The 25,659-nt window shown below is 35.1% G+C and overlaps 1 protein-coding gene across 4 annotated transcripts in view; it reads left to right on the top strand.

The window, feature by feature from the left end:
- The window catches only part of LOC107702459 (vesicle transport through interaction with t-SNAREs homolog 1A-like), a 136,852-nt gene that overhangs the window by 40,682 nt on the left and 70,511 nt on the right, over window positions 1–25,659 (top strand). The window contains exons 6-7 of one of the 4 annotated variants that reach the window (XM_016504787.1): window positions 14,880–14,994; window positions 15,108–15,281. The exons of the other annotated variants lie outside the window; for them this stretch is intronic. Of the exons in view, the coding sequence (XP_016360273.1) occupies window positions 14,880–14,994; window positions 15,108–15,237 (245 nt within the window). The 3' untranslated portion in view covers window positions 15,238–15,281. Of the gene's footprint in view, window positions 1–14,879; window positions 14,995–15,107; window positions 15,282–25,659 lie in introns of those variants that run through there. 4 annotated transcript variants of the gene reach the window in all.

Below are 25,659 nucleotides of genomic sequence, written 5' to 3'. Positions count from 1 at the left end.
TTTGGTTTGCCCCCCCCCCAATCACCCCGGACCCGGCCTCGCCGTATCAGGCGCCGCCACAAACGGCAAGCGCCGCTTTTTTCATCTGGACTTCAAAAACGGTCCCCGTCATTAAAATTGCACCCGCGTTCGGCTGCAGGGATCAGCCGCTCCGGAGCGAAAATGGGATGTGGGAGAGGAGGCTCGCTAAATGTGCTAATTCTGTCCTCACATGTTTACGGCTTAATTTTAATCGGTTTGAGCGAGGGAGGAGGAGGGCGGGGGAGAGGCTGAAAAAAAGCCTCACATTGCAATAAATCGCCATTATCTTTGACACCGAAGGACTCAGTTGTTCCAAGGATTTTGGGGTCTGTGAGCAACAGTATTATATGGGGACACACAAAAGTGTTTACGCTTGAATTGCGGTGGCCGAGGTGCACTCACTGATTTCAGCGCGTCTAGACAAAGGGCCAAACTTTCACAATGGTGAAACCCGCAAACAGGCTCTTAATGCAAGAGCTGAATCAACAAACTTGACTAGCCGGTGTGTTTGTGTTCGCATCTTTATGTCTCTGGGATTGCCAATAGAGAGTGCAGGTGTCGACTTGTTGATATATTCCAATCGGTATTACGATATTTGCTCATGTTAAGTGCGATCATTGACTGTTGAGTCGCCTAACGCAGTTTGAGAGGTTTTTCCTTTGGGGTGATGGGGAGCAGATCCGTTTTTCTAGATAAACTATTAAGTGACAGATTGAGAGGTAAGCTTCCCACTTGCATCTTTTGAATGAGCCTCTCCAGTAACACTTGCCACCAGCTAGATGCATCAAAATCTCCAGGATTCTCAGGACTGAGTTCAAACTAAAGTATGAGAAGAGCAGAATTTATAAAAAAGCTGAATTTGTGGGATTGAAGCCCAGGAAAGAGTAAAACATACACTGAATATGTATGATGATGATAATGTTTTTGTCATTGTGTTTGCTGAGAAGAAATGAATGAAATATGTAAGAGGCAATTCCATAACATAAAACTTATGGTCATAACATAAATAAAACTTATGGTAACACTTGCATATTATTAAATATGTAAATGCATATTGCTTAATTATATAATATTTTTAATATAATTAAACTATTTTTATATATTTTATTTTAAATTATTATATTACTATTATTATTATTATACTACAAGTACATTTGTTGTATTTAATATTAACTACTTAACAGTATGCATGTTATACATATTACTTAGTTCTATAATATTTGTAATAGATTTATATTAATATTTAATTATTTCTTTATTATTTTTGTTGTTATTATATTAAGTGCATTACTTCATTTGTATTGCTGTATTTATTTACTACTTTACAGTATCCATGTTATGCATATTATTACTTAATTCTATATATAATACAATTTATATTAATATATACATTTTATCTTAGTTAGGTAGTATTATTGCTATTATAATAGTTATATTGATTACATTAGTATTGCTGTATTTACTATGTACTACATTAGAGTATTCATGTTATACATTTTACTTAATTTTATCATATTTTTAGTAAAATGTACGTAAATATTTAATGCTTATTTATTATTATTATTATATTAATTACATTAATTGCATCATTAGTATATCTGTATTTACTACATTAGTGTATCAAATAAATGTTATACATATTACTTAATTCTATAATATTTTAATAATATTTATTTATTACTTATTTTACTTACTATTGGTATTATCATAATTACATATTAATTACATAGTAATTACGTTAAATGCATATTAGTATTTCTGCATTTACTACATTAGTGTATCCATGTAATGCATATTACTTAATCCTATAGTATTTGCAATAAAATTAATTTAAATATAATAATGCTTATTTTAGTTATTATTATTTTAATAATTACATGTACTTCATTAGTCTTGCTGTATTCAATTACTTGACTACTTAAATGCACAATTACAGCACTATAATGTAAAATGTGACCAGTCTTATTTTATTATTGGCTTATTTTATTTTCTCATGATTTGTTTGTAACATTAATGGCCTAAAATGTTTTTGAAGTAACTTTTCAGAAACATGGAGAGAGAGAGAGAGAAAGAGGCAGAAAGTACATTTTAATTTCAGATCATATGTGTCTGTTTATATCAGACGCACACAAACAGTCTTTCATTGACCTTTGGTTGACGGAGAGAGTGAAAGAGGGCACTCAAGCTGGATGGCGTTAAATAAAACTGTTTTGGAAGGAAATGGAAGACAAAAGCGAATACCCAGGACCCCCATGGGCGCTTCCTCATCGGCCGCTTTAAAGAGCTGGCACATCTGAGGCACCGCAATATCAAAAAGCAGAGAGAAAAAGTGAAATGAAGTAAAAGGAAAAAGTGGAGAGGGGGGAAGAGAGAGTGGCAGTACCTTGTCACTGCGGAATGAGGATCATAAACGGTAATTGTGTGATGGGAGTGACACGCTGATGACAGCAGATTGATGGCAGTTGAAAAGCGAGCGTAATTCACTAAGGAGTCGCAGAGAGTTGGGTGGCTGAGATTAAGAGAGGAAACTAGTCAGACTGAGCTCTGAAAACACAGGCGGAGTGGGTAAAGAAGGGCAGCGGTTTAGGCTTTACTTGTGCTTCCAGTTTTGTTTGTTCTCGCTGTATTTATGTCTGTCGGTGCATTGGACCGGAAACGGTCCCACTCAGAGTACCGCATTATAATGAAAATGTCTGCTGCTTTTGTAGATAATATACTTTCTAACCCTGAAAAATATTTTGACTATGCTAAATATTTGATTTTAGTCATTATAGTAAAAATGTCACTTTTGTTTAGATGCAGAAATAGATTTTATGGCAATAATGAAGTGTCTATCAAAGCTAAAAACTCACATTAAAGACTTTTGTTTAAAAAATATTGAAACAAACAAACAATAAATAAATAATGTAAAATAAATAAGCTTTGTATTGTAATGTTAATTTAACTTATTGAATATCTTATTTATTAAAACATGTTGTTATAATGTAATGTAATTGAATGTAATTTAAAATATAACTTATAATTATAGCATTCCATTCATAATCTTTATAGCAACAGTCTGACTCCTATTTAAAAAAAAAAAGAAAAATGTATAGTTTTATTTTATTTGTATTTTTTATTTTATAGCAACAATCTGGTTCAAAGTTAAAATATGGTTTTATTTTAATAATAAACTGTTATTTTATTATAATTATTGTCACATTTGATATATTTTTGAGTAGAGGAAAATAATCAAATATTATATAAAATTTTGAAACATTTTGGTCAAACACCTTTTTTTAATATTGAGCAACAGTGTATTTTTCTGTCACTGTTGTTCAATCTTAAAACAAGTCAGTCTTACTTTTTATTAACAACTTAATAGCTGTTAACGACAATACTGGCTTCATCATCATAAGTTTGAACAGCTGCTGGACCTGCTTTGTTATGGATAGCTAACCCAGCACAGATAATCTTATTTGTTTTCAGATTAAATATGGCTCAATGTGCGACGCTTAGCATATCTCAACGCTGACCACCCCACAGTTTGCAGCACATATAAAAAAGCCCATCATTAGCGCTGTCCGTCTGTCCCTCTGCGGCTGCTTGTGTCACACCGTCCCTCAAAGTGGCTTCCTCATCGGCGGGCCACGGCCGCGGGCTCAGGACGCCCACTGAACATGAAACACATCGCCCGATCTGTCAGCTGGGGGCTCCATCTGTCAGTCAGTGGGACAGCTTCACTTTTATCTGGGGAGGGAGCCGGGCAAATACGATGGGGGGGGCTCCCACGTACCCCATTTTGCATTGTGCAGGAAACCCTGCTGCCATCGTCCTGACATATTTAATAATAGTTTCCAAGACTATTATTGAAGCAGACCCTTTTTAAAATGCGATATCGCTGCCACCTAGGGTGCTCAGTGTATTTAATTACTGTACACTTCTGATTACTTCATTTTGGGATTAGAATAATTTTTTTTTTTTCTATAGAAAATATATAGATCTTTATTGCACCTCAAAACTCACTAACAAGACTTGTCTTTTTCAGTTTGACTGTCACATAAATGAATCTCCCTTTTGATAAAAGTTATAATAGGCAGGAGAGTGGAGGTTGCAATCTACACTTTGGCAGATAGGCTGCGCCCTTGAGCCACTGTAAAAAGGACAGGCTCAAAGAATCGTCTCCACACTGGGGGACAAGAGGCCTCCACCACTCAGCTCTCTCCGAGTCTTTGGATGTTTCTCCTGGTGCTGAAAGTTCCTGAAAAGATAAGCTTTGCTTACAACTCTAGGAGCTCATTTGAGTTTTATTTATTTAGCACCGTGTTTTTATGTGTTTGTGTGTTTGAGAAAGAGAGCAGGAGAGAACGAGTGTGTTTGTGTGCAGTGCTGAATCCCTGCTGAGAGTATCAGTATTTTCAGATCTGTGTGTAGGGGCGATACTGAACATCAGCAGCATGATATTTCAGCTAGTATTATTCACCCCTTACAAAGAGCCTACTGGATTTGTCACATCACCTCTGATGTCAGTTTGAATTTAACAAGATGATACTCTATGAAAATTTTCACATTCATTTGTACATTTTTCCAACCCTCTTTTTTTTGTCACTGTGTCCATATTTGATACTGAATTTTTAGAGTGGGATACAATATAGTCGAGGTTCATTTACTTTGAGTTTTTGCTTGCGAGCAAATGATTTTTAGTCTTAGTGTTGTGCTTAAGTGGTTTGGTGCCTTGACTCCAAGTCAAAATCATAATCGTATTGTAAATAGGATCAAGGGAAATCATTTTGTGTTGTAGGAAGCTTTTAGAAAGATGGGCTGTGTAATATAGATCGTTCAAGTACTGCATTAACTTCAACATTTTTTTTTTTTTTAAAAGCTTATGAATACATGTTGAATTCAAGTTGATCTAATTAGAGAAGGTATGGTTTAATATTACTGTGGGAATGTAATTCGTAGCAGCTGAGAAATGACTTCTGAACATTTGTGCATCATCTTAATCACTTCACTCTTAACGCTTTTAAATCAGAGATGGATATTGTTGTAATTCTTCCTTTTGTTAGATGTCTTTATACAGTTATTTAGCTAATTTAATTAATTAAAAAAAAAAGTTATTTAGGTTGTGTAAAAATTTCTTTAGCAGGTAGATCCATTTTGGTTTTTCATTTAAATGTCTTGAAATGCTTGCAATGAGTTTGTATAAAATGCTGTTTTGTAATGGACTGAAATGAAAGACTGAAAAAGAGAAGTCATTGAGTCCTGTTATTGCATTTACATTTTTACATGGTGTAATTCCACTGGCAATTGTTTCCAAGAGAAATGTAAGGCAGAACTGGAGGATTTACATGTAGAAAACAAGTGATTGTTATGTGTTTTGAGAATGATTATAATTGGAAGAAAGGAACCTCTTTCATCAATTCAACTCTAATTTAATTAACACAACATCTATCTATCTATCTATCTATCTATCTATCTATCTATCTGTCTGTCTGTCTGTCTGTCTGTCTGTCTATCATCTAATTTATTTATATCTAGAGTTAATTTTTTGTTTTAATTTCATTTTAGTTGCCAATTAGTTCAGTTTTATTTCTTATTTGTGTATTTTTTGAAGCTCATTTTCATGCATATGTAAAATGTTTCTTTATTTATTATTTTTAATTTTTTTCATTATTTTACCTCTGATTTAAGAGAAGTCAGATGATTTCTTATTTGATTTTTTAAAATTCTATTTAGAATTTTATATATAGATACATTATCAATTTTCTAAACTAATTTCATTATAATTTTTTTAATTAAACATTTTCATATTTTTATTTAGGTGGGAGATTTTAAAGTTGTTCTTATAGTATAAGTTTTTGTTCAGTGTTCAGCGAACTTGTTTTCATCAACAAACCCATAAAGTCGAGTTGCCGTGCATAACCGCATTGACCATGGTGAGGTGATTTCTGAAAAATCTCACACGAAACACCCAGTGCCATCTGCTGCGGCAAACTCATTTCGATTACACATGAAAAAACGCAATCCCAAGTCCTCAGCCTGCCAGAGTTTGCCAGCTTCTTTTCATGATTGACTGAGTAAGATAAAAATAGTCAGGAAAGAAGTCTAGAGGTGGCCAAATGACAGACAAATAAAGTATTATTTGTATGTGTTGTATCATAAAATCATCTCAGAATATTCCCAGGATTCTTATTACGTCAACAAATGCACTCTTAGACCAATGCTTTCAGTGCCACCTATGCTTCTGAAAACGATTGACTAAATTATGTCCTGAAGTGAGAGAAAGAAAAGAGAGACATAAAGAAAATGTGATAAATTTGGAGTGGCTTTAGCATCCTGGGCCACCTGGATTTATTTGGGCCAACACCGCTCTTTCCGTCTGGGCCCTGCCTGTCCAGGAGGACTACGGTGAACAGAAGCTACCTCTTGACAACTCACACCTGATCACCACGTTTATCCCCGACTTTCTTCCTCTTTCCCATTCTGTCTATATCTCGCTCGCCCTCCTTTAACATCCCCCTTCCCAGCGGTCCTGCCCTGTCCTACTTAACTCTGGCCCATCCTACCCTTTGATTTGAGCTACTTAGACAAGCCACAGATCATCTGCACACTTCACACACTCAGTTTCTCTCACATCCTCATGTTTACAGGGATATGTTTCACAAATGGATATTAAGTGAACAGTTACACATGCAGTCCAGCTTATATTACATACGATACACAGTGCATTCAGATTAGTCACTTTTTTAGATGTTTTTATGTTGCTCTATTTCTTAATAACATTATTGTTAAAATTGAGACTGTGTGTAGCAGGTGCTGCGTTCTTATAACATTGTTTGATTAGGAAGAATTCTTTAAAGGACGCCACATGAAAAGACGGTGCATTGGTACATAAGCATACCATCTGTTTTACTTTTGTAAGCTCCAAAGGCATAGTAAAGCATATTTTTGTAAAGGATGATAAAGGAAGAAAGAAATAATCTGCTGCTTCTCTATTATGTGAAAGGTATCTAACAGCTGACTTGTCTTCCGTCTGGAAATATCCCTAGGCCTTCAGTCCAAGTGTTAACTGTAAGTGATCCAAATTGAGAGTAGCATACAGGGACTCATTGCTCTGTTGATTACTTGTGCAGTCTAACAGCTCTGTAATGGTTCAGTTCATGCTGTTCTTGTTACTGGGAAAGAGTCTCCTTGCTCAATTTACTAAGCACCCGTAGCCTTTCTTTATTTCATGTAAAGTCACAGAACATTCTTATGGAGCCGTGTGAAGAGCTTGTAGGCACTTTATTGCAATTTATGAACCTTTGTGAAGCTGTGTGAAGGAGTTATATTATGGAGCCTTTTGAAGCTTGCGGAGTCATTTAGATGAGTAATTTAGATAAATCGTCTTATATGGAGTTACATTTTTAGAGCCGTCTTATGGAAACTTTTGAAGCTAGTGGGAGTCATCTCAGGGAGTCATCATATGAAGCCATTTGAAGCTTGTGAAGTCATTTTAGTTCATCTTGAATCATCATATATGGAGTCATTTGAAGCTTGTGAAGTCATCTTAGTTCATCTTGGTCAAGTCAAGTCAAGTCACCTTTATTTATATAGCGAGACTGTAAAATTGGGGTAATATGATCATATTTTCTTGACCTGGTAAGGACTCTAGCCGCTGCATTTTGGACTACCTGTAGCTTGTTTATTGAAGATGCAGGACAACCACCTAGCAGTGCATTACAATAGTCCAGTCTAGAGGTCATGAATGCATGAACTAGCTTTTCTGCATCAGAAACAGGTATCATGTTTCGTAACTTGGCAATGTTTCTAAGATGGAAGAATGCTGTTTTTGTAACATGGGAAATATGATTTTCAAAAGACAAGTTGCTATCTAATATAACACCCAGATTTTTGATGATTCTTGGTGAATCATCAAATGTGGAGTCATTTGAAGCATGGAGTCTTCTTAGGGAATCATCATACGGAGTCATTTAGCAAGATATTTGAAGCTTGTAAACTTATCTTAGTGAGTCATTTTGATGAGTCAACTTAGTGAGTCATTTTGTATGGAGTCTTTTGAAGCTTGTGGAGGCATCTTACATGGAGTGACTTTATGGAGTCATCTAAAGCTTGTGCTGGAGTCATCTTAGGGAGTCATTTTGATGAGTTAACTTGTCTGGAGTCAGTTGAAGCTTTTGGAGGCATTTTATAGAGTCAGTTATGCAGTAATGTAAAGTTTGTGGAGCCATCTTAGGGAGTTATTTTGATGAGTCAGCTTAGTGAGTCATTCTGTATGGAGTCTTTTGAAGCTTGTGTAAGCATTTTACATGGAGTGAGCTTATGGAGTCATCTAAAGCTGGCTGGAGTCATCTTAGGGAGTCATTTTGATGAGTTAAAGGATTAGTTCACTTTCAAATGAAAATTTCCTGATCATTTACTCACCCCCATGTCATCCAAGATGTTTATGTCTTTCTTTCTTCAGTCAAAAAGAAATTAAGGTTTTTGATTAAAACATTCCAGGATTATTCTTCTAATAGTGGACTTCAACTGCTACCAAATGGTTGAAGGTCAAAATTACAGTTTCAGTGCAGCTTCAAAGGGCTCTACAAGATACCAGACGCAGAATAAGGGTCTTATCTAGAGAAATATTTTAATCTAGCGTCAAATCTAGCGTCATTTTCTAAAAAAAAAAAAAAGTATATGCTTTATAAACAAAAATGCGCGCCTTGCACTGCTCTGCGATGCGTGTCCATGACTTCACGTAATACGTAATTACGTTGAAAAGGTCACGCTTGACGTGCATATGCAGCCATCTTAACGAGTCATTTTGAGTCAACTTGGTGAGTCATTCTGTATGGAGTCTTTTGAAGCTTGTGAAGGCATCTTACATGGAGTGAGCTTATGGAATCATCTAAAGTTTGCTGGAGTCATCTTAGGGAGTCATTTTGATGAGTTAACTTGTCTGGAGTCAGTTGAAGGTTATGGAGGCATCTTATGGAGTCACTTATAGAGTCATGTGAAGCTCGTGGAGTCATCTTATGGAGTCATTTGAAACTTGTGGAGTCATCTTAGGGACTCATCTTAATAAGTGTCTTACAAAAGCTGTTTGAAGCTTGTTCAATTAATTATGAAGTCATTTGAATCTTATGGAATCTTTTGAAGCCTGTGGAGTCATCTTAAATGGAGTCATTATATACTTATATAATAAAAACATCTCTGCATACTCCTGTTTAGTTTCTAGATTAGTTATTAAAAATGGGAAATAATGGCGTAATTATTTCCATCTCTTTGTGCTATGGTCCGAGAACAATGTCATTGATTTGATCCTGCGTGTGAAAATAACCATAGCTTTTTTGTGAAGGAGACACGAGAGGAGCTAACTAATTTCTCCGTCAAGCTAATACAGCGTTAGTGTGGTTTTAAGATGGCTGCTGTGGTAATTAGTGAATTGCTTTGAGTGGGCCAGGCTGGGCTGAGAGTGGGTAAGAGATGAAAAAGAGGGCAGAAAGGCTGTCTGTTTCATACTCTGATGGAGGTTATATTTTCTGTGACAACTGGACCACAGTAATCAAAATGTGTTAATAATCCCTTCAAAGGGATGGCGCGGCATCAGTGGGGCCTCAATGAGTCTGAATCCCCTTGTTAGCAGCAGAGCTGGATGCTCCACCCTCCCCAACCTGAATCAGCCGCAATTACAAACACTGCCGCCGCACATGAGAGAACCCCGCTATTGTCAACACATGAGCAGAGATACATGATGAGACATTAATATGCATACAAATAAGCAAACACACTTTTTGATATGTCAGTTGGATGGTCAACATGAAATCCAAATTGATATAGTGATGCATATGCTTCTGTTCGGTTCAAATATTTTAATAGCCAAATTACATGAAAAACCCATGAATTCTGAAGAGAAAATAAGAATGAAAGAGCTCAGCAGAGACGGCCTACTCCCATGAAGCGTTGTGAATGATGTAATTGATTCAGACTCTCAAAACTTGTATGTGTGAACATTTGGGCTTGGTAAGATTTTTAAAAATCTTTCTGAAGGAAGTGCTCACTAAAGCTGGCCGCACACTAGACGATTTTCAAATCTTAACCGATTTTAAAACCATGGGAGACCACAGACATGAAGACAGTTTCAACTGATTTTTAGCCTTATATTCCTCTGAATGCGCACTAGACGATTCGACCAGACCGTGAGACCACACACTTGTCGATTGTAGGAACGATTTCACAGTGACATGTGATCCCATATTCTAAAAAAAGAATATGGGTGATGTATTCTGCTTTCGTGGCATTTTTGTGGCTGCCAAGTTTGCGGCTATCACGCCAGAGGCAGCCCGATCAAGAGTCCTAAATATCAAACATGAACGGACGATTTCACAGAGACACGAGATCTCACGGAGACTCGCGAGATCAAACGTGACTAGAGAAGAAAAACAAATGGAAAACAATCAACGTTTTCAGCTGGCTCTCCCGTTGCGCGTTCTGTTTCACAGTGAAAAACAAATTATAAAAAAGAATATGGGTGATGTATTCTGATTTCATGGCATTTTTGTGGCTACCAAGTTTCGGCTATAGAAGCACGCAACATCCGGTAAGGATGCTTACACGCTCTCATTGGCTATCGCAGGAATCACGTCAGAGGCAGCCCGATCAAGAGTCCTAAATATCAAACATGTTTGATATTTACAATTTGAGTTCGGGGATGTTTTGTCTCGATCGGGAGCAGTTAGATAATCATAATGACACCACACGATAGAGGATTTTTTGGACAAAAATGCTTGCGACAAGCTGCGAATTGGGTCACACCCCCCGATCGTTAGGGGGTGGCCAGCTCAAGGCTGCAAAAATACAGTAAAAACATTAATATTGTGGAATATTTTTACGAATTTAAAATAACTGTTTTCTATTTTAATATATTTATAGTGTCATTTATTCCTGTAATGGCAAAGCTGAATTTTCAGCAATTTTTCAGTGTTACGTGATGCTTCAGAAATCAGTCTAATTTGCTGATTCGGTGCTCAGTAATAGTTCTTATTATTATAAATGTATTATAAATTAATAAAAAAAAATTTTTCTCAGGATTATTTGATGAATAGAAAAAAGTTAAAAAGAACAACATTTATTTGAAATACAATTTTCTGTAATATTATAAATGTATTTGTATTCCCACTTTTGATCAATTTAATGCATCCTTGCTGAATAATGAAATTTTTACTCCATTATGCCATTCACAATGCAGTAGTTCTTCACAATCGCCTACAAACTCTCATTCAGGTTATGGAGTGCCTGGTTTTCACATCCAATCAATTCCCAATAGATAAAATCAAGTCTCCCTTTACATGCTTGAATGTCGTTTCTTGGAAATATGTCATATTATCAAGGTAATATGACAGAGGACTGTACAAGGAAATGTTTATATACACATCTACACATTAACAGGTAAAAACTAACATCCTGCCTGCCCGGTTGCTGCCATATTATGTTGATCCGACTGCCCACAGATGACCCTAATATCCAAAGGTTGTTCTTTCAGCTCCAGTGATCACTGCATATTGTTACTCTCACCATCAGAATCCTCTTATTTGCCCTTTGGGTTTTCTTGATCAGGAGTGATAGTCTGTTTACTTTATCACTCCAGAGTGAGCTGTGTTTAAACAACCCACGTAAGCCAAGCCAGGCTCACAGATCAGGGAAACATGTTCAGTAAACATCACGACAGATTTGAGAGTGCGTAAGACTGACCTGTGGACATAATACTTTAATCTCATCAAATAGAGCCTTTTCCTAACATGGTCCCCGTTCCCCCCAAAGTCTCAAATCAGGAGTTCACGAGAGCAGTCATAGAGCTCAACAGTAGTCGGGTAATAAACGTCACTCACTAAGCCCTGTGAACGCAGCTCTCTCTCTAGCTTTCTTCTGCTCTCTCTCTCTCCCTCTCTGTCAAACTTGCCATTATGCAGCCCATTAGCTGAAAGACTAGGTAGAGACCTAAGGTGGCCCTGAGGGTTGAAAACCGAGTAGAAGCTTCCAGTCACATCCAGCGCGATGCAAACACCTGTCTATCTGCTCACATGCTCTGCAAGTCAGCCTCAGCGCAGCAGCCCCATCTGATTGATGAGTGTCTTTGTTGTGCTTGAAGTTGCGAGGTGCTTTTCCAAAGCTAATTAAAAAAGAGCGCCATTTTCTGCAGTTGAGCGCCTGCCTTTGTGAGTTTAGTTAAGGAGAGTTGGAGGCTGGAGGTGAGCCTGTTAAATATACATGGGTGCAGGTGAAAGGCCACGTCGGATCTGACCTTGGATCAGCTCTGCAGTCCTCTCCAGGGACCTCTGTGTCTGCTGCACAGGGCAGGACAGGAGATACTCAATAATGTAAAAGATGTGTTCAATTAAGACCTGTCCTCTATGCCACCATGTTCTTAAAGTCGATGAAATGACCCGTTTTACTTCCATAACGTGACATTTCTGAGTGAAATGTATTGGGCAGGCCTTGATTTCATCACCAAATTGGTTATATCAACCAATTTTACAGATTTTTATTCGGTTGATGTTGGGTAGTTTATTGCGCGTACTCATTTTCCTTATTTATGACCTTTTTTCATCATCTAATGCTCACTTAATCTTAACAACATGATTTAATAACACCATTAAATGTAATTTTTAGCAAACGTCAAAAAGTTTTTTTGCATAGTTATGTATAATGTTATTTTAATGTAAAGTGATATATAAATTCATGTGTAGTTTGTAGTTTTTTATTTATTTATTTATTAAATATCAGTTATTTATTATTGCTTTCATTATTGGCCAATTTTCAAGATGTTATGTATACTGGAGCCTAAATTGACTTGAAGTAGTGTTTAGTGTTAATTAAAAAATTTTATATAATAATTTTTCGTTGTAGTATTTTGTTTTATTTTACATTTATTTTGACAAAATGGGATATCATTTGAATTTTGGCCATTTATCATTATCACAGTGTATAACAGAGCATGAATTCACAGTTGATTTTAGTTTTAGTTTTAGTCTTTTAATTTTAATTTTAATGTTATGTTATTTATTTACATATATTTTTTTACGTAGTTGTGTATAATGTTGTTATTTAATGTTATTTTAATGTAAAGTGATACCTAAATTCACTTGTAGTTAGTATTTTTTTTAATATCAGTTATTTATCGTTGCTTTCATTACTGGCCATTTTTCAAGACATGTATTTTGGAGCCTAAATTTTATACATAGTTCATTTAAATATTTGTTTATATAAGAATTGTTTTCTTTTTTTAATATTTAGTTTTATTTACATTTAATTGTTTTCTTTTTTTAATATTTAGTTTTATTTACATTTATTTTGACAAAATGGTATTTAATTTAAATTTTGGCCATTTATTGTTATCATGCATTTATCAAGGCACAATGTATAATAGAGCCTGAATTCACAGTTGATTTTAGTTTTTAGTCTTTTAATTTGAATGTTATTTATTTTATACTAATTTATTTTTGTAATTAAATTTAGTTTAATTTTACATCTATATGGACACAATGCTATTGAATTTTAATATCGGCCATTTATCAGTGCTTTCCTAATTCTTCCATACCAGAGTTTGCAGTTTAACGACTTCCCTACTCTAAAATGCAGTCCCTCATTGGTTGAAACTTAAGCATGCTTGGTGACATCAGCAGAAAGGGAGGTTTTAAAGAGGTTGAGCAAATGATTATATTTTGATGATTTAATAAAACTAAGACTAGCATTTTTTTTCTTCTTTAGAATGACATACACCACTGAGTCAAGCAAGAAAATATTGAGAAATATGGTTGATTTAGATATTACATTGACTTTTAAGATTATCGTCCTTCTCTTCATATCAGTAGAGTGTAAGTTTTGGGGGTTTTAGTTCTCTTTTATGTTCGTGATCACGTCCAGGCCGGTACGCAGCAGGTTGTGCGTGTTTGTATGTTTACTGTGCTGTGCATCCATGCGGCGCTCCGTGCAAGACTAACGCCTCACTCGGTCCCTCTGAAAGTTGGCTTGAAGCACTGGAGGACTCATTGACTTTCTAATGATCACTGGTCAGCCCGCGCAAGTGCCAGGGGTTTAGCCCATCCGCACTACTTAGATATCGACTGAACACTCGGCTCCCTCTTTTCACTTCGGCCTGCCGGCTCTATGTCAAAATCCATTACCGCGGCTTCTACGCCGCACTCAGACAAGAAAAGAGAGAGATGGATGGAGTTTTTAGTTTTCTCCTCCTCTTATTCTTCTCGTTGGCCTTTCTTCTGGATCCACCTCCTCTGCTTTTTTCAGAGAGTGAGGGTAACCCCTGGCAGAAGATCATCCAGTAACGCGGTAGCGGATGACATATCGATCGACTTCCCGTTTGGGCAGAGCAGAGCACTAGGCCTTCCTCTGTTCCCGGTCCCACATATTTCCACTAGGATGGCTCTCACTAGCTCCCTGACCCCGCCGTGCTCTATTGTCGATGTAGATTTTCTTTTCACGCAATTCCTCCTTTTTCATTTTCATGTTTCCCACATAGTAGCGAGAGAGTCTGCAGTTGATGCCTCTGAAGACGTTCGTAGTAGACTTTTATGAAAATGATTTACTTCCTGCCAGATCTTTGCATCATGTGCCGCGTGCAGATTCGAGGCCGTTGGAGCTTAACCTCGTGATACGGTGTAGAGGAATCACGCCTCTGGGAGATGCTAGGCCTCACTGTTATACTCCAGGGAGGCTGGTTGTGGCTAATGCTAAGCTAAGGTCTCCAGAGAGGGCTGTCAAGGAGGCGCAGACGCGAGGTGTGTTTGTGACAAATGTCAATGTGATTTCCTCCGTCTTTCTCGGCTCTGAATGACACGACTAATTTTTTTTGTTATTTATTTCAATAATGGGCCAAGAGACGGCAAGGAATAACAAAATGACAACCAACTTAAAAGCACCCGAGGGCACATGCCAACACATCACTACAGTGACACCTTCCTCCTCCTCTCATGACGGCTTCTGTCTCGACAGGTACCACACACACACACACACACACGCAGTGTTGCCCAAACCCTCAGGTCCTTGAGATGGTGGGGGGGGGGCATGATTGTGTTTCTATGTTATCTGTGATCTCTGCTTACTAGACAAGCAGGACCCAAAGCTAAACCCAATCAGTGCCTGTTGAGAAGTGTGTGTGTGTGTGTGTGTGTGTCTCACAACGAGAGAGTTTGCCAAGGACACGGCGCACAGCCAGGGGCTGCAACGGTGCGATGATAACTTTTGGACAGGATAACCCATTTGCGAAGACCGAAGATAGGACACGCGAGTGCTCAGTGGCGTAAATGTCAAAATTTGAGGCGTCAGATCCTCATCTGTTAATTAAAATGATAACGATCAACAGGAGGAGTATCATTTCCTTTTGGTGATGTTATTCTTCTTGAAATGTATATATTTTGCATTGGAAGATGAAGTACTGTATAATGGTGCCCAGATTCACTTGTAGCATTTAAAAGGATTGGTTTTAGGTTTTAATGTATTATTTTTATTATTTTTTATATTATTTTTTTAATATTCTACTTTTTAAACATTTAGTTTTATGTTTAATTTATTTGGAGAAAATATTATAAAATATGTATTATTTTTGATTGTCTTATTTTGAATTTATTTGCACAAAATAGTATAGCATTTTAAATATTTTGTTTTATCTTTAAAACTTTGAATTCATGTGAATTAATTGTTTGTATTTGGTTTTATTTAAATTTTTTGGTCAATTCTGTATAGAAATTTTAATTATTTAGTTGTAATTTATTTTGATAAAATAGTATACTGTAGCAATTAAATTTTTCAAAATTACATTTTTTGTTTTATTTTTAATTTATTTGGATACAATAGTATAGCCTTTTATAAATATTTTTATTTTGTTTTATTTTATTTTATTTTGATAAAGTCGTATAGACCTTTTATTATAAAAAAAAATAATAATAATTTTGGCCAAAATTTTAACATCAGTTCATCCCTAATTTAATCCATTAAATTGTGGGTGTTCCAGAGTTTTAATTATTATTATTAATTATTACATTTTAATTATTTTGTTTTAATTTATTTTGATAAAATAGTATACTTTAGCAATTAAATTTTTACATTTTTAAATTTTATTTTTAATTTATTTGGATAGAATAGTATAGCCTTTTATAAATATTTGTATTTTATTTTGATAAAGTAGTATAGACCTTTTATTATTTTAAAAAATACATAAATACAGATAATTTGGGCCAAAATTTTAACATCAGTTCATCCCTAATTTAATCCATTAAATTGTGGGCGTTCCAGAGTTTGACCACTCCCCTACTCAAGCACTGCCGACTCCCATTAGTTGAAACTTAAGAAAGCTTGCTGACATGAGCCAATAAGGAAAGTTGTTTTAGAGGTGGAACAAATGATTGCATTTCGATGAAACATTACAGACAGACATTTTTTCTTTCTTTAGAATAACATCCGGCGATGATGTTATTGATAAAGATCGTTAGAAGCAATATCATTTCTTATTGGTGATGTTATTCCCCTTGCGTGTATATATTTTGCAGTGGAAGTAGGAGATGAATATACATTCTCAAAATGTCAGTCCCCCCAAAGCCAGACATTAATGCCAAAACTCAAAAAAAGTCTTTGTTTAGTATTCTCAAAGGTGGATCAGGGGCCAGATGGGTAACACATTGTGACAGAGGTGATGTCTAAATTAATCATTCATGCTCTCTCACATGGCTGTGTGCTAAAATATTAATGGTGGAATAAATTTGATTTGGGGCCTGTGATTAGAGGGGTGCCCAGCACCAGCATGTTTATTTATGCCCAGGAGAACAGCTGCAAGGGTCACACTCATCCTTCTACCGTACATATACCTCAGTCCAACGCATATATATACATACATCTGGCTATGTACATGTGTGTACGGATATGTGTGTGTGTGAAGTGGGAGGCTCTGATATGTATTATACATTATAGAGCTGATCATCATGGAGATGCTTGGTATGAATAATGTCAAAGGTGTTTTTATTGTTGTAGGGGTCTTTGTGTGAATTCACGGTAGCTTTAGTCCTCCCACCACTAGGTGGTGACATTTTATTCTCACTAAGGATGAAGATGGAGGTGTCTAAACCAAGCGGCAACCTCCCCCTCTCTCTCGTGAAGCCAACAAGGAAGTGACTTAAACTGTAATTCATCAACTGGCCACTAGAGGCTGGCTGCAAAAGGGAGTCAATCCCATAGACTCCCCATGTTAAAATGCCCAACTTTACAGCAGAAAAAAACATGTTTACAGCCTGGTTCAAAAAATGATTTTGGTCTATATAGCTAATTTTGTCCTTGATGACAACTGTGAGGGGGGTGAATTCTTTTATAACTCATCCGTTTAAATTATATTAAGCCTTAAAGTTCTGCATAATTAAGGGCGTGGCCACTTGAGTGACAGGTGGATTGCCGCTGCTGTCACCACCGTCGAGCTAGGTGGGCGTGGCTTCAGCAACCTGCTCCCGCCTCTTTGCCCATTTTCGATTATCCGGGAGTGACGCGCGGTGACACGCTGCCAAGATGGCGATGGCCGCCTCCGCCCAATTTTGAGCTTCAAAAATGCTCTTCGGAAATCTACGGGTGACGTCACGGACACTACGTCCATGTTTTTATACAGTCTATGGTCTAAACATACAGGTAGTAGGTCTGTATCTGCGATGAGCCCTGTTGGCATTTTTGACAAAATCATGGACATGAACTTCAGAATTTGGTGTAAAATGTGTGTAAGAGAAATATTATTTTTCATGGAATAATGTACATGAATCATTCCATTTAAAAGTAACCTGTATAAAGTACGTTTTTATTATTTGTTGACTTTAAGTAGTTCTGAGTAAAGTTTAGTTAGTTAAACTAAACAACAGTTCTTAAAAACTTTGATTGCACACAATGAATTGAAGGTGTGCCGATTTACAATTTCAAGTTGAAATATAGTTAATCCATTTGTGTTGGGACTATAATTTATTTATTTTAATCTTACAGTATGTTTTGTATTCTGTGTAATCTAGTATTGTACAAAATTGAAATATTTATCTAACATTATTCAGCTATGTACTTTAATTTAGTTCTGTAAATAAAATGAAATTAAATCAAAGTATGCTTTTTTAGTTGAATAATTAATTTATTACTCTATTAAATTAAAATATACACTACCATTCAAAAGTTTGGGGCTGATTTGGGAAAGTTTTTTTTGTGTTTTTGAAAAAAAAAAAAAAAAATGCTTACCAAGGCTGCATTTATTTGATACAAATACAGTGAAAACAGTAATATTGTGGAATATTATTACAATTTAAAATTATTTAAAAATAAATTTATTTCAATATAATTTATTCCTGTAATGGCACAGATTAATGTTCAGCAGCCATTACTCAGTATTTTGGATCCGTCAGAAATCATTCTAATATGCTGATTTGGCACCCAAGAAACATTTTCAGTGTTATCAATGTTGAATTAATTAATGTTAATATTGGGCTGCTTTTTGTGGAAACTGTGATACTTTTTTTCAGGATGCTTTAAAATAGAATTTTTTTTTTTGAGTGGAATCATTTTACTCGTTTCATTTTGTTGAGCATTTTTATTTTTTGAGTGCAAATATTCCAGTCACTCAGTTAATGTGGAGCCATAACAGTTTTTATTTTATAATTATTATGCAGTTTTTGTTAGTTTCGCATAAGTATACTGTCACACTACTGCTGAACTGACATGTTACGTCAACTATGCAATTTTTTTTTTCTTTAAGTGATATTGTGTATGTGGTGTGTATGAGTACAGTATTTCAGAGTGTGTTTATTAAGCGTCTGGTGTGGTTATGTTGGAGACAGGGCGTGGAGTGAGTGAGTGAGTGAATGAATGATGTGTGTAGTGTTTGTGTCCCAGAGGCACTTGCTGTAATGAAGTGATGGAACATGACAGTCTCACTGATAACAATCAGGTGTTTATGTACAGAACCAGCAGGTCAGGGCAGGCTTTTATCTCTCTCCTGCTCTCGGTCTCTCAGGCAGTATGGAGCTGGTAATGATAAGCACTGTCTGGCCTTCAGGAAGAAATATGAGTTGTCCCGTCACTAAGTTTGAAAACGCACCACAGCTTTGTGTCCGCTGCAGACACCTCACCTCATCTACCAACATATGCTCTTGCTGCTTTGGCCTTTTGATTTATTTGCATTCTTTTTTAGCAGATGGGTTTATGAATATAATATAATATAATATAATATGAAGGGCCAAATAAATGTAAAATAATTATAGTAAATAATTATATAAAATCTGAATATATAAATGTAAATTGTGAATGCATATAGAAGTAAATCAGAATATATAGTTATAAATCTGATTATATAGATACAAATCAGAATATTTCGTTATAAGTCTGAATATAAAGATACAAATCAGAATATATATATTTATAAGTCTGAATATATAGATACTAATCAGAATATATATTTATAAATCTGAATATATAGATACTAATCAGAATATAGATTTATAAGTCTGAATATATAGATACTAATCAGAATATATAGAAGTAAATCTGTTTATAATTAAAAGTCATAATACATTTTTTTTAATAGTGAAAATGTAGTTATCATTCTGAATATATAAATGTACATTTCAAAATATAAATATAAGTCTGAATATATAGACTGAATATGAAAGTGTTAATCATGAATATATGTATATAAGTAAATCTGAATATATAGTTAAAAATCTGAATAAATGAAAGTAAATCTGAAAACATAGCTGTAAGTTTGAATATATAAACACAAATTGTTTATATATAGTTATTATTCTGACCATATAATTGTACATAAACATAAATATATCTTTATTATCAGACATATCAATAGACAGATATTAATTAGCTTTTTTTTTTTAATAAAACACTATACCTACAGTATGCGTCCTCTACATGTATCAATGCAGATATTGTGCTCATTGTGTTCATCATCTGCTTGGTGCTTTATATTTATGTATATTTGTATATATTGTTACGTCCCAGATGTAAGGGTCTAGGGTAAGGGGGTAACAGAGAAAAGTAAACATAAATTTGGTTGGGGTGAGTGAGTACCAGTCAGTTATGTATATATTTTGTTTATGTATATATTTTGTTATAAATTATTTTGTTTTGTTTTGTAACCCAAATATTGTGACAATACAGGCTTTAAGTGTTCTAGATCAGCTTGCAGAGTAGCTTGCAGTAGTTTTTGCATGTCTTACTAGATCGATCACCCATGTTGTTTAAGTGTGACATGGCCCTCTTCTTCCCAGACTAATACAGCTTCTCAGGCACTAAAAATATATATATATCGCTCATGGGAGACACTTTTGGACTCTAATGTCACCCAGTGTTTCTCAGGATAAACGCTTCATTGAGAATCCATGTCCATAGTTACGTATCCATGCACCATCAACAGTATCTGCCAACAGAACGCCTATCCTATGTCTAGACACACGCATATACGCACACGTGGCGTAGTTAAAGAATAGATGGGCTGGTGATTGTAATAAAGGGGCGATGCAGACTGTCATAGGCTGTGTTGTCTTGAGTGGCAAGTTGCTAGGCAGACACAAGCCCGGGCTGGACAGACAGGTCATTTTTCAGTGTCGGGAGCTAGCATTACTTCTGTCACATACACACACACTCCCACACCTTATTCATTAAGCCAGTTTTAGCATATGCTTCCCGTGTGTGTCGGTGTAGTGTGGCAATTTAGATCTTTTCTTTTTTCTTCCTCTTGTTCTCTCCACCCCTGCGCTGTCGTCCTCTCTCAGGCTCGTCGTAATGATAGCTGGAGGCCTGATAGTGGGGTCTGTCATTCTGTTTGATGGAGGGATGGTGAGGAAGTGTAATCTTGTGTCATCTCTGCTAACTGGATTTTTAGCTCTAGTTCCGCACTATGTCGGATTATCTATGGCTGAATGGCACTTTTTCATTCAGACCAAACCCTTTCCTGAATGATTATAAACAGGTCATCAATAAGAATGGACCAATCGGTGGGGCAATTGTGCAAGATGTGCCATTTGACAGAAATTTCAATATTGGACCAGCTATATTTATTAGTGCTGTCAAACGATTAATCGCATCCAAAATAAATGTTTTTGTTTACATAATATTTGGTTGTGTACTCTGTATATTTATTATGTATATATAAATACACACACATGCATGTATATATTTCAGAAAAATGTTATGTTTATATATTAAATATATTTATATTTAATATAAATCATATGAATATAAATATATACATGTAAATATTTTCAAAATATATACATGCATGTGTGTGTATTTAAATATACATAATAAATATACACAGTACACACACATATTATGTAAACAAAAACTTTGATTTTGGATGCGATTAATAGCGATTAATCCTTTGACAGCACTAACATTTATATCAAATGTATATCAACTATAAATATTTGTATTAGATTATATTTACATATTAATATTTATTGATTTATTTATTTATTTTTGTGGTTGGGCCACAGCCTTTTCCTAACTTTATTTTATTTTATTCTAAATGTATTGATCAATATATTTTATTTTACTTGACTTTATTGATTTATTTCATTTAATTTTAATGATTTATTTTATTTAATTTTATTTCACTTTATTTTATTTTATTTCACTTAATTGTATTTTATTTTATTTCACTTCATTTTATTTTATATTGTTTCACTTTGTAATTGTATTATTTTATTTTATTTCACTTAATTGTATTTTATTTTATTTCACTTCATTTTATTTTATATTGTTTCACTTTGTAATTGTATTATTTTATTTTATTTCACTTAATTGTATTTTATTTTATTTCACTTCATTTTATTTTATATTGTTTCACTTTGTAATTGTATTATTTTATTTTATTTCACTTAATTGTATTTTATTTTATTTCACTTTTCACTTTGTTTTATTTAATTGTTTTCTATTCTATTCTATTCTATTCTCCCCGGACATATATTGAAATTTGTAGCTAAAGATAAAGGTTCATTTGGTAATTTCTAGATCTCATTCAGTACCTGTTTTTGACCCATTTTCCACTTCCCCCACCCCTGTCCCGCATTTTCCTGTCATGCCACAGAGGCCAACATGTTTGGTGCATGCTATTAAGGTGAGGTATTTTAATCTGGGCTATTTGTAAATGACAGCACAGGGGGCTCTGACAGGTGCTAATCGTTGACAGGAAAAGTAGCTGAGGAATGCACTAGACCTCTCCTTGGCTTCGGTCCAGGGCTACCTGCGAGGGCTCCGTTCCCCCTCACCTCGTCTCCGTCTCTCCTACCTTATTTTTTCTTGTGCCCAGTCTTTCACCTTTTTTCGTCATCCCCTTCTAACCCTGTTTAAATTGTAAATACAGTATAGTGGTGTAGACTACCTAGTTCATAATAATGTGAGTGTTCTGGTTTTGACATGCCACATCACCCGCATCAAGTGTAAAAGTTGTTTAATTTGTTACGTTTACATTTAATTAGTCACATTAATTTACAAAAATTTATTTTCTTTTTTATTAATCATTACACAGGACATGCAAACACCTGCATTTCATTAAGCAGCAAACATTAGTGATAACAGCAAAGCTTGATTTTACAGTTGAATTATAGTGAATGTTATTACTGGGGAAAAAAGAAATGAATACTTTTGTTCCACACTGATCCAGTAAAATGATCAGTGAAGGCATTTATAATGTTACAAAAGATTTCTACAGTATTTCATAATAAATGCTGTTCTTTTGAACTTTTTATTCATCAAATGTATCATGCGGTTTCCAATAAAAATATTTTAAGCAGCAAAACTGTTTTCAGCATTGATAATAATAACAAATGTTACTCGAGCATCAGATCAGCATATTAGAATGATTTCTGAAGGATCATGTGACACTGAAGACTGGAGTAATGATTTATTCAAAATTTATTGATCTATATATTTTATTTTATTTTACTTTATTGATTTATTTAATTTAATTACATTTTATTTTATTTTAATTATTTTATTTATTTTATTTTATTTTATATTGTTTCACTTTTTAATTTTATTATTTTATTTTTTTACTTTGTTTTATTTTATTTCACTTAATTGTATTTTATTTCAATTTATTTTATCTCACTTTATTTTAACACTGATAATAACATTGATAATAATAAGAAATGTTACTCGAGCATCAGATCAGCATATTAGAATGATTTCTGAAGGATCATGTGACACTGAAGACTTTTTAAGATATATTAAAATAGAAAACAGTTATTTTAAATAGCAATAATATTTCACAATATTGCTTATTTTAAATTGTAACTTTTTAGATAGTGTAGCAGCGATTATTAGATACTACACGTAAAACTAATTATCAATCAAGCATCATTACTATATAACAAGTCATTTTGTACACTTACCCCAGGTCGCTTCACAATTTTTATTAGTGGCCCATAAACTAAATAATTTGGGTGTCCTTGTATTTGGTTTGCATTTACAAATACAGATTTCTGAAGTTCAAAAGACTTGATTACAGGCTTGAAAAAAGTGTGGGAGCAGTTAAGGTTATACCAGATCTTCAGGTGTCTGCATTACAGTCAATTCATCACTCCATTGAGAGCAAAGACTAGACAGTTTAACAGGCTTTTGATGAGGATCTGTGAGCGGCCTGAAAGCTGTAATAACTCTATATGCATCAACCAGGCCGCATGACACCAGAGAGAGAGAGAGAGAGAGAGAGTGTGTGTGTTTCCAGGTGGAGTGTGTTCTCTGGACTTTGGCCTGTGGCATTGCTGTGGTTGCTGACGCCAAGAGCGGATGCAGCTCTGGGAGGTGTTCCGGTGCTTGCTTCTCCTCAAAGCTCTCTGCATGTCCCGACTGGGCTCATTAAAGCCGACTTCAGCTTCATTTAATCCATTTTTTATATCTCAGGAAAAAAATCAGCCGTGATCTTAAATCTTTGCTAATTTAAGCTTTGGAGGAAAACGGACAATGATGCTGTGAACCTTGATGTTTTGAACGACATCTGAGATCTACACTGGAATTAGTTGTAGTGTATCAATGTCCATGCGAGGTGGATCTTCCCAAATGGGCTTTCTCGGCTTCTGAACCCAGAGTTGGTCTTCCCCTCCATTCCTGGTGGGAGAATTATTAGTTTTTGCTTAATTTAGCATGGAGAAAAACATGACTCTCACCATTCCCTTTTAATTATACATCTCAGTAGTTCCACTTTGGGAAAGTTTAATTTGTAGCACTGGTCTTGGTGCGCAGTTTCTCGGACTGCTTTTGAGTCCCTATGGTTCTCTTAAGATCAGATATGACCATGCACCAACACCGTAAACTTGTACGGAGCTGTCAGAGTGTAATGTATCTATTTCATATCGGTAACAGCTGTATGAATGTTTCACAAACAGGCAAGAAGTACACCATCCCTTCAAAACTGCGAGACCTTCTCCTATCAAATCAATGCTCTTTGTATTGAATATATAAAGTGTGCAATGATTGAAATATGTCAACCAGTAGAGATTATGCTATATTGTTTACATAGGGGTATCATGTGGTTTTAAAAAAATAAATCTGACGCGAGTTCACCTTGCAAACTATGTTGGATATTTTAAACATGAAATGTTGAATACTGATATTTGAAATTATTTAAAAAATGAAAAGAATGTTTTTTGTTGGCGAAATAGCGCAGAAATAGCGCAAAAACAGCCAATATGCTGTCTAAAACGTAAGTCTCTTGATAGTAACTTATTCTTTATTGAACTGTTGTATAAAATCAATATCACATTTGTAACCATGCTGATTTTTTAAGAAAAAACGGCACTCTTCCTGTGATATTGATTAACTATATGAATTGATATAACTATATGAATATATAAATTTTCTGCCCCCTTATCTTGAATTATGTGATCATTCTTAATGCATATTAATAAACTGAATCATGCAGTGAAAGATCGCACTCTAAATGTGCATGCACACTAAAGCCTGTGTTGGTGTACTCTAACCAGACTTCATCACGTCGCGTATGCGTGGCTCTGTAGGTGTGTTTTGTTTGCTTTTTGCAATATACTCGATAATGTCATGATGTCTCACGAGTTCAGTATTTGCACTAAACCTGCACAGATTTGGCTTACATGAACTTCCCCAAGAAATGAACGAGTGAACATAACTTACGAAAAGTAACCCACCAAATTGGCTAGTGATTTGACAGCGTTACCTGCCACAGCTGATTTTTACCCACATTTGGCGGGTGTTAATTTCAAACCCTGGTTGTATTGGTTACTTCAGTGCCTACACACTACAGGTCTGATGGAGCATTTGATAGACATGAATGTTTAGCTGTTGTTGAGTGCATGAAAAGGTGCAGTTTTTTCTCTTGACCATGTTTGTGTAAGGCTTACTAAAGTTCAAGTTTAATGAACTCTGACCTAGTATAGTGAAAATAGTGGTATAGTGAAAAGACTTCAATTAATCCAAATGTCACATTTTATGTATTTCTTCTTTTTTTTTTTTTTTACATTTTGATTTATTATTTGCAGTTTATGATTTATTATATGCATTAAATTCATTTAAGTTTAATCATAAGTGCTGTTCAAAGTAGGGATGCACCGATACCGATACTGGTATCGGTATCGGGCCCGATACTGGTCTCCTGTACTC

Source organism: Sinocyclocheilus anshuiensis, unplaced genomic scaffold (genome assembly GCF_001515605.1).
Source record: "Sinocyclocheilus anshuiensis isolate Anshui unplaced genomic scaffold, SAMN03320099.WGS_v1.1 scaffold190, whole genome shotgun sequence".
NCBI classification, from domain to species: Eukaryota; Metazoa; Chordata; class Actinopteri; order Cypriniformes; family Cyprinidae; genus Sinocyclocheilus; species Sinocyclocheilus anshuiensis.
This window is presented reverse-complemented; position numbering and strand designations above follow the sequence as displayed.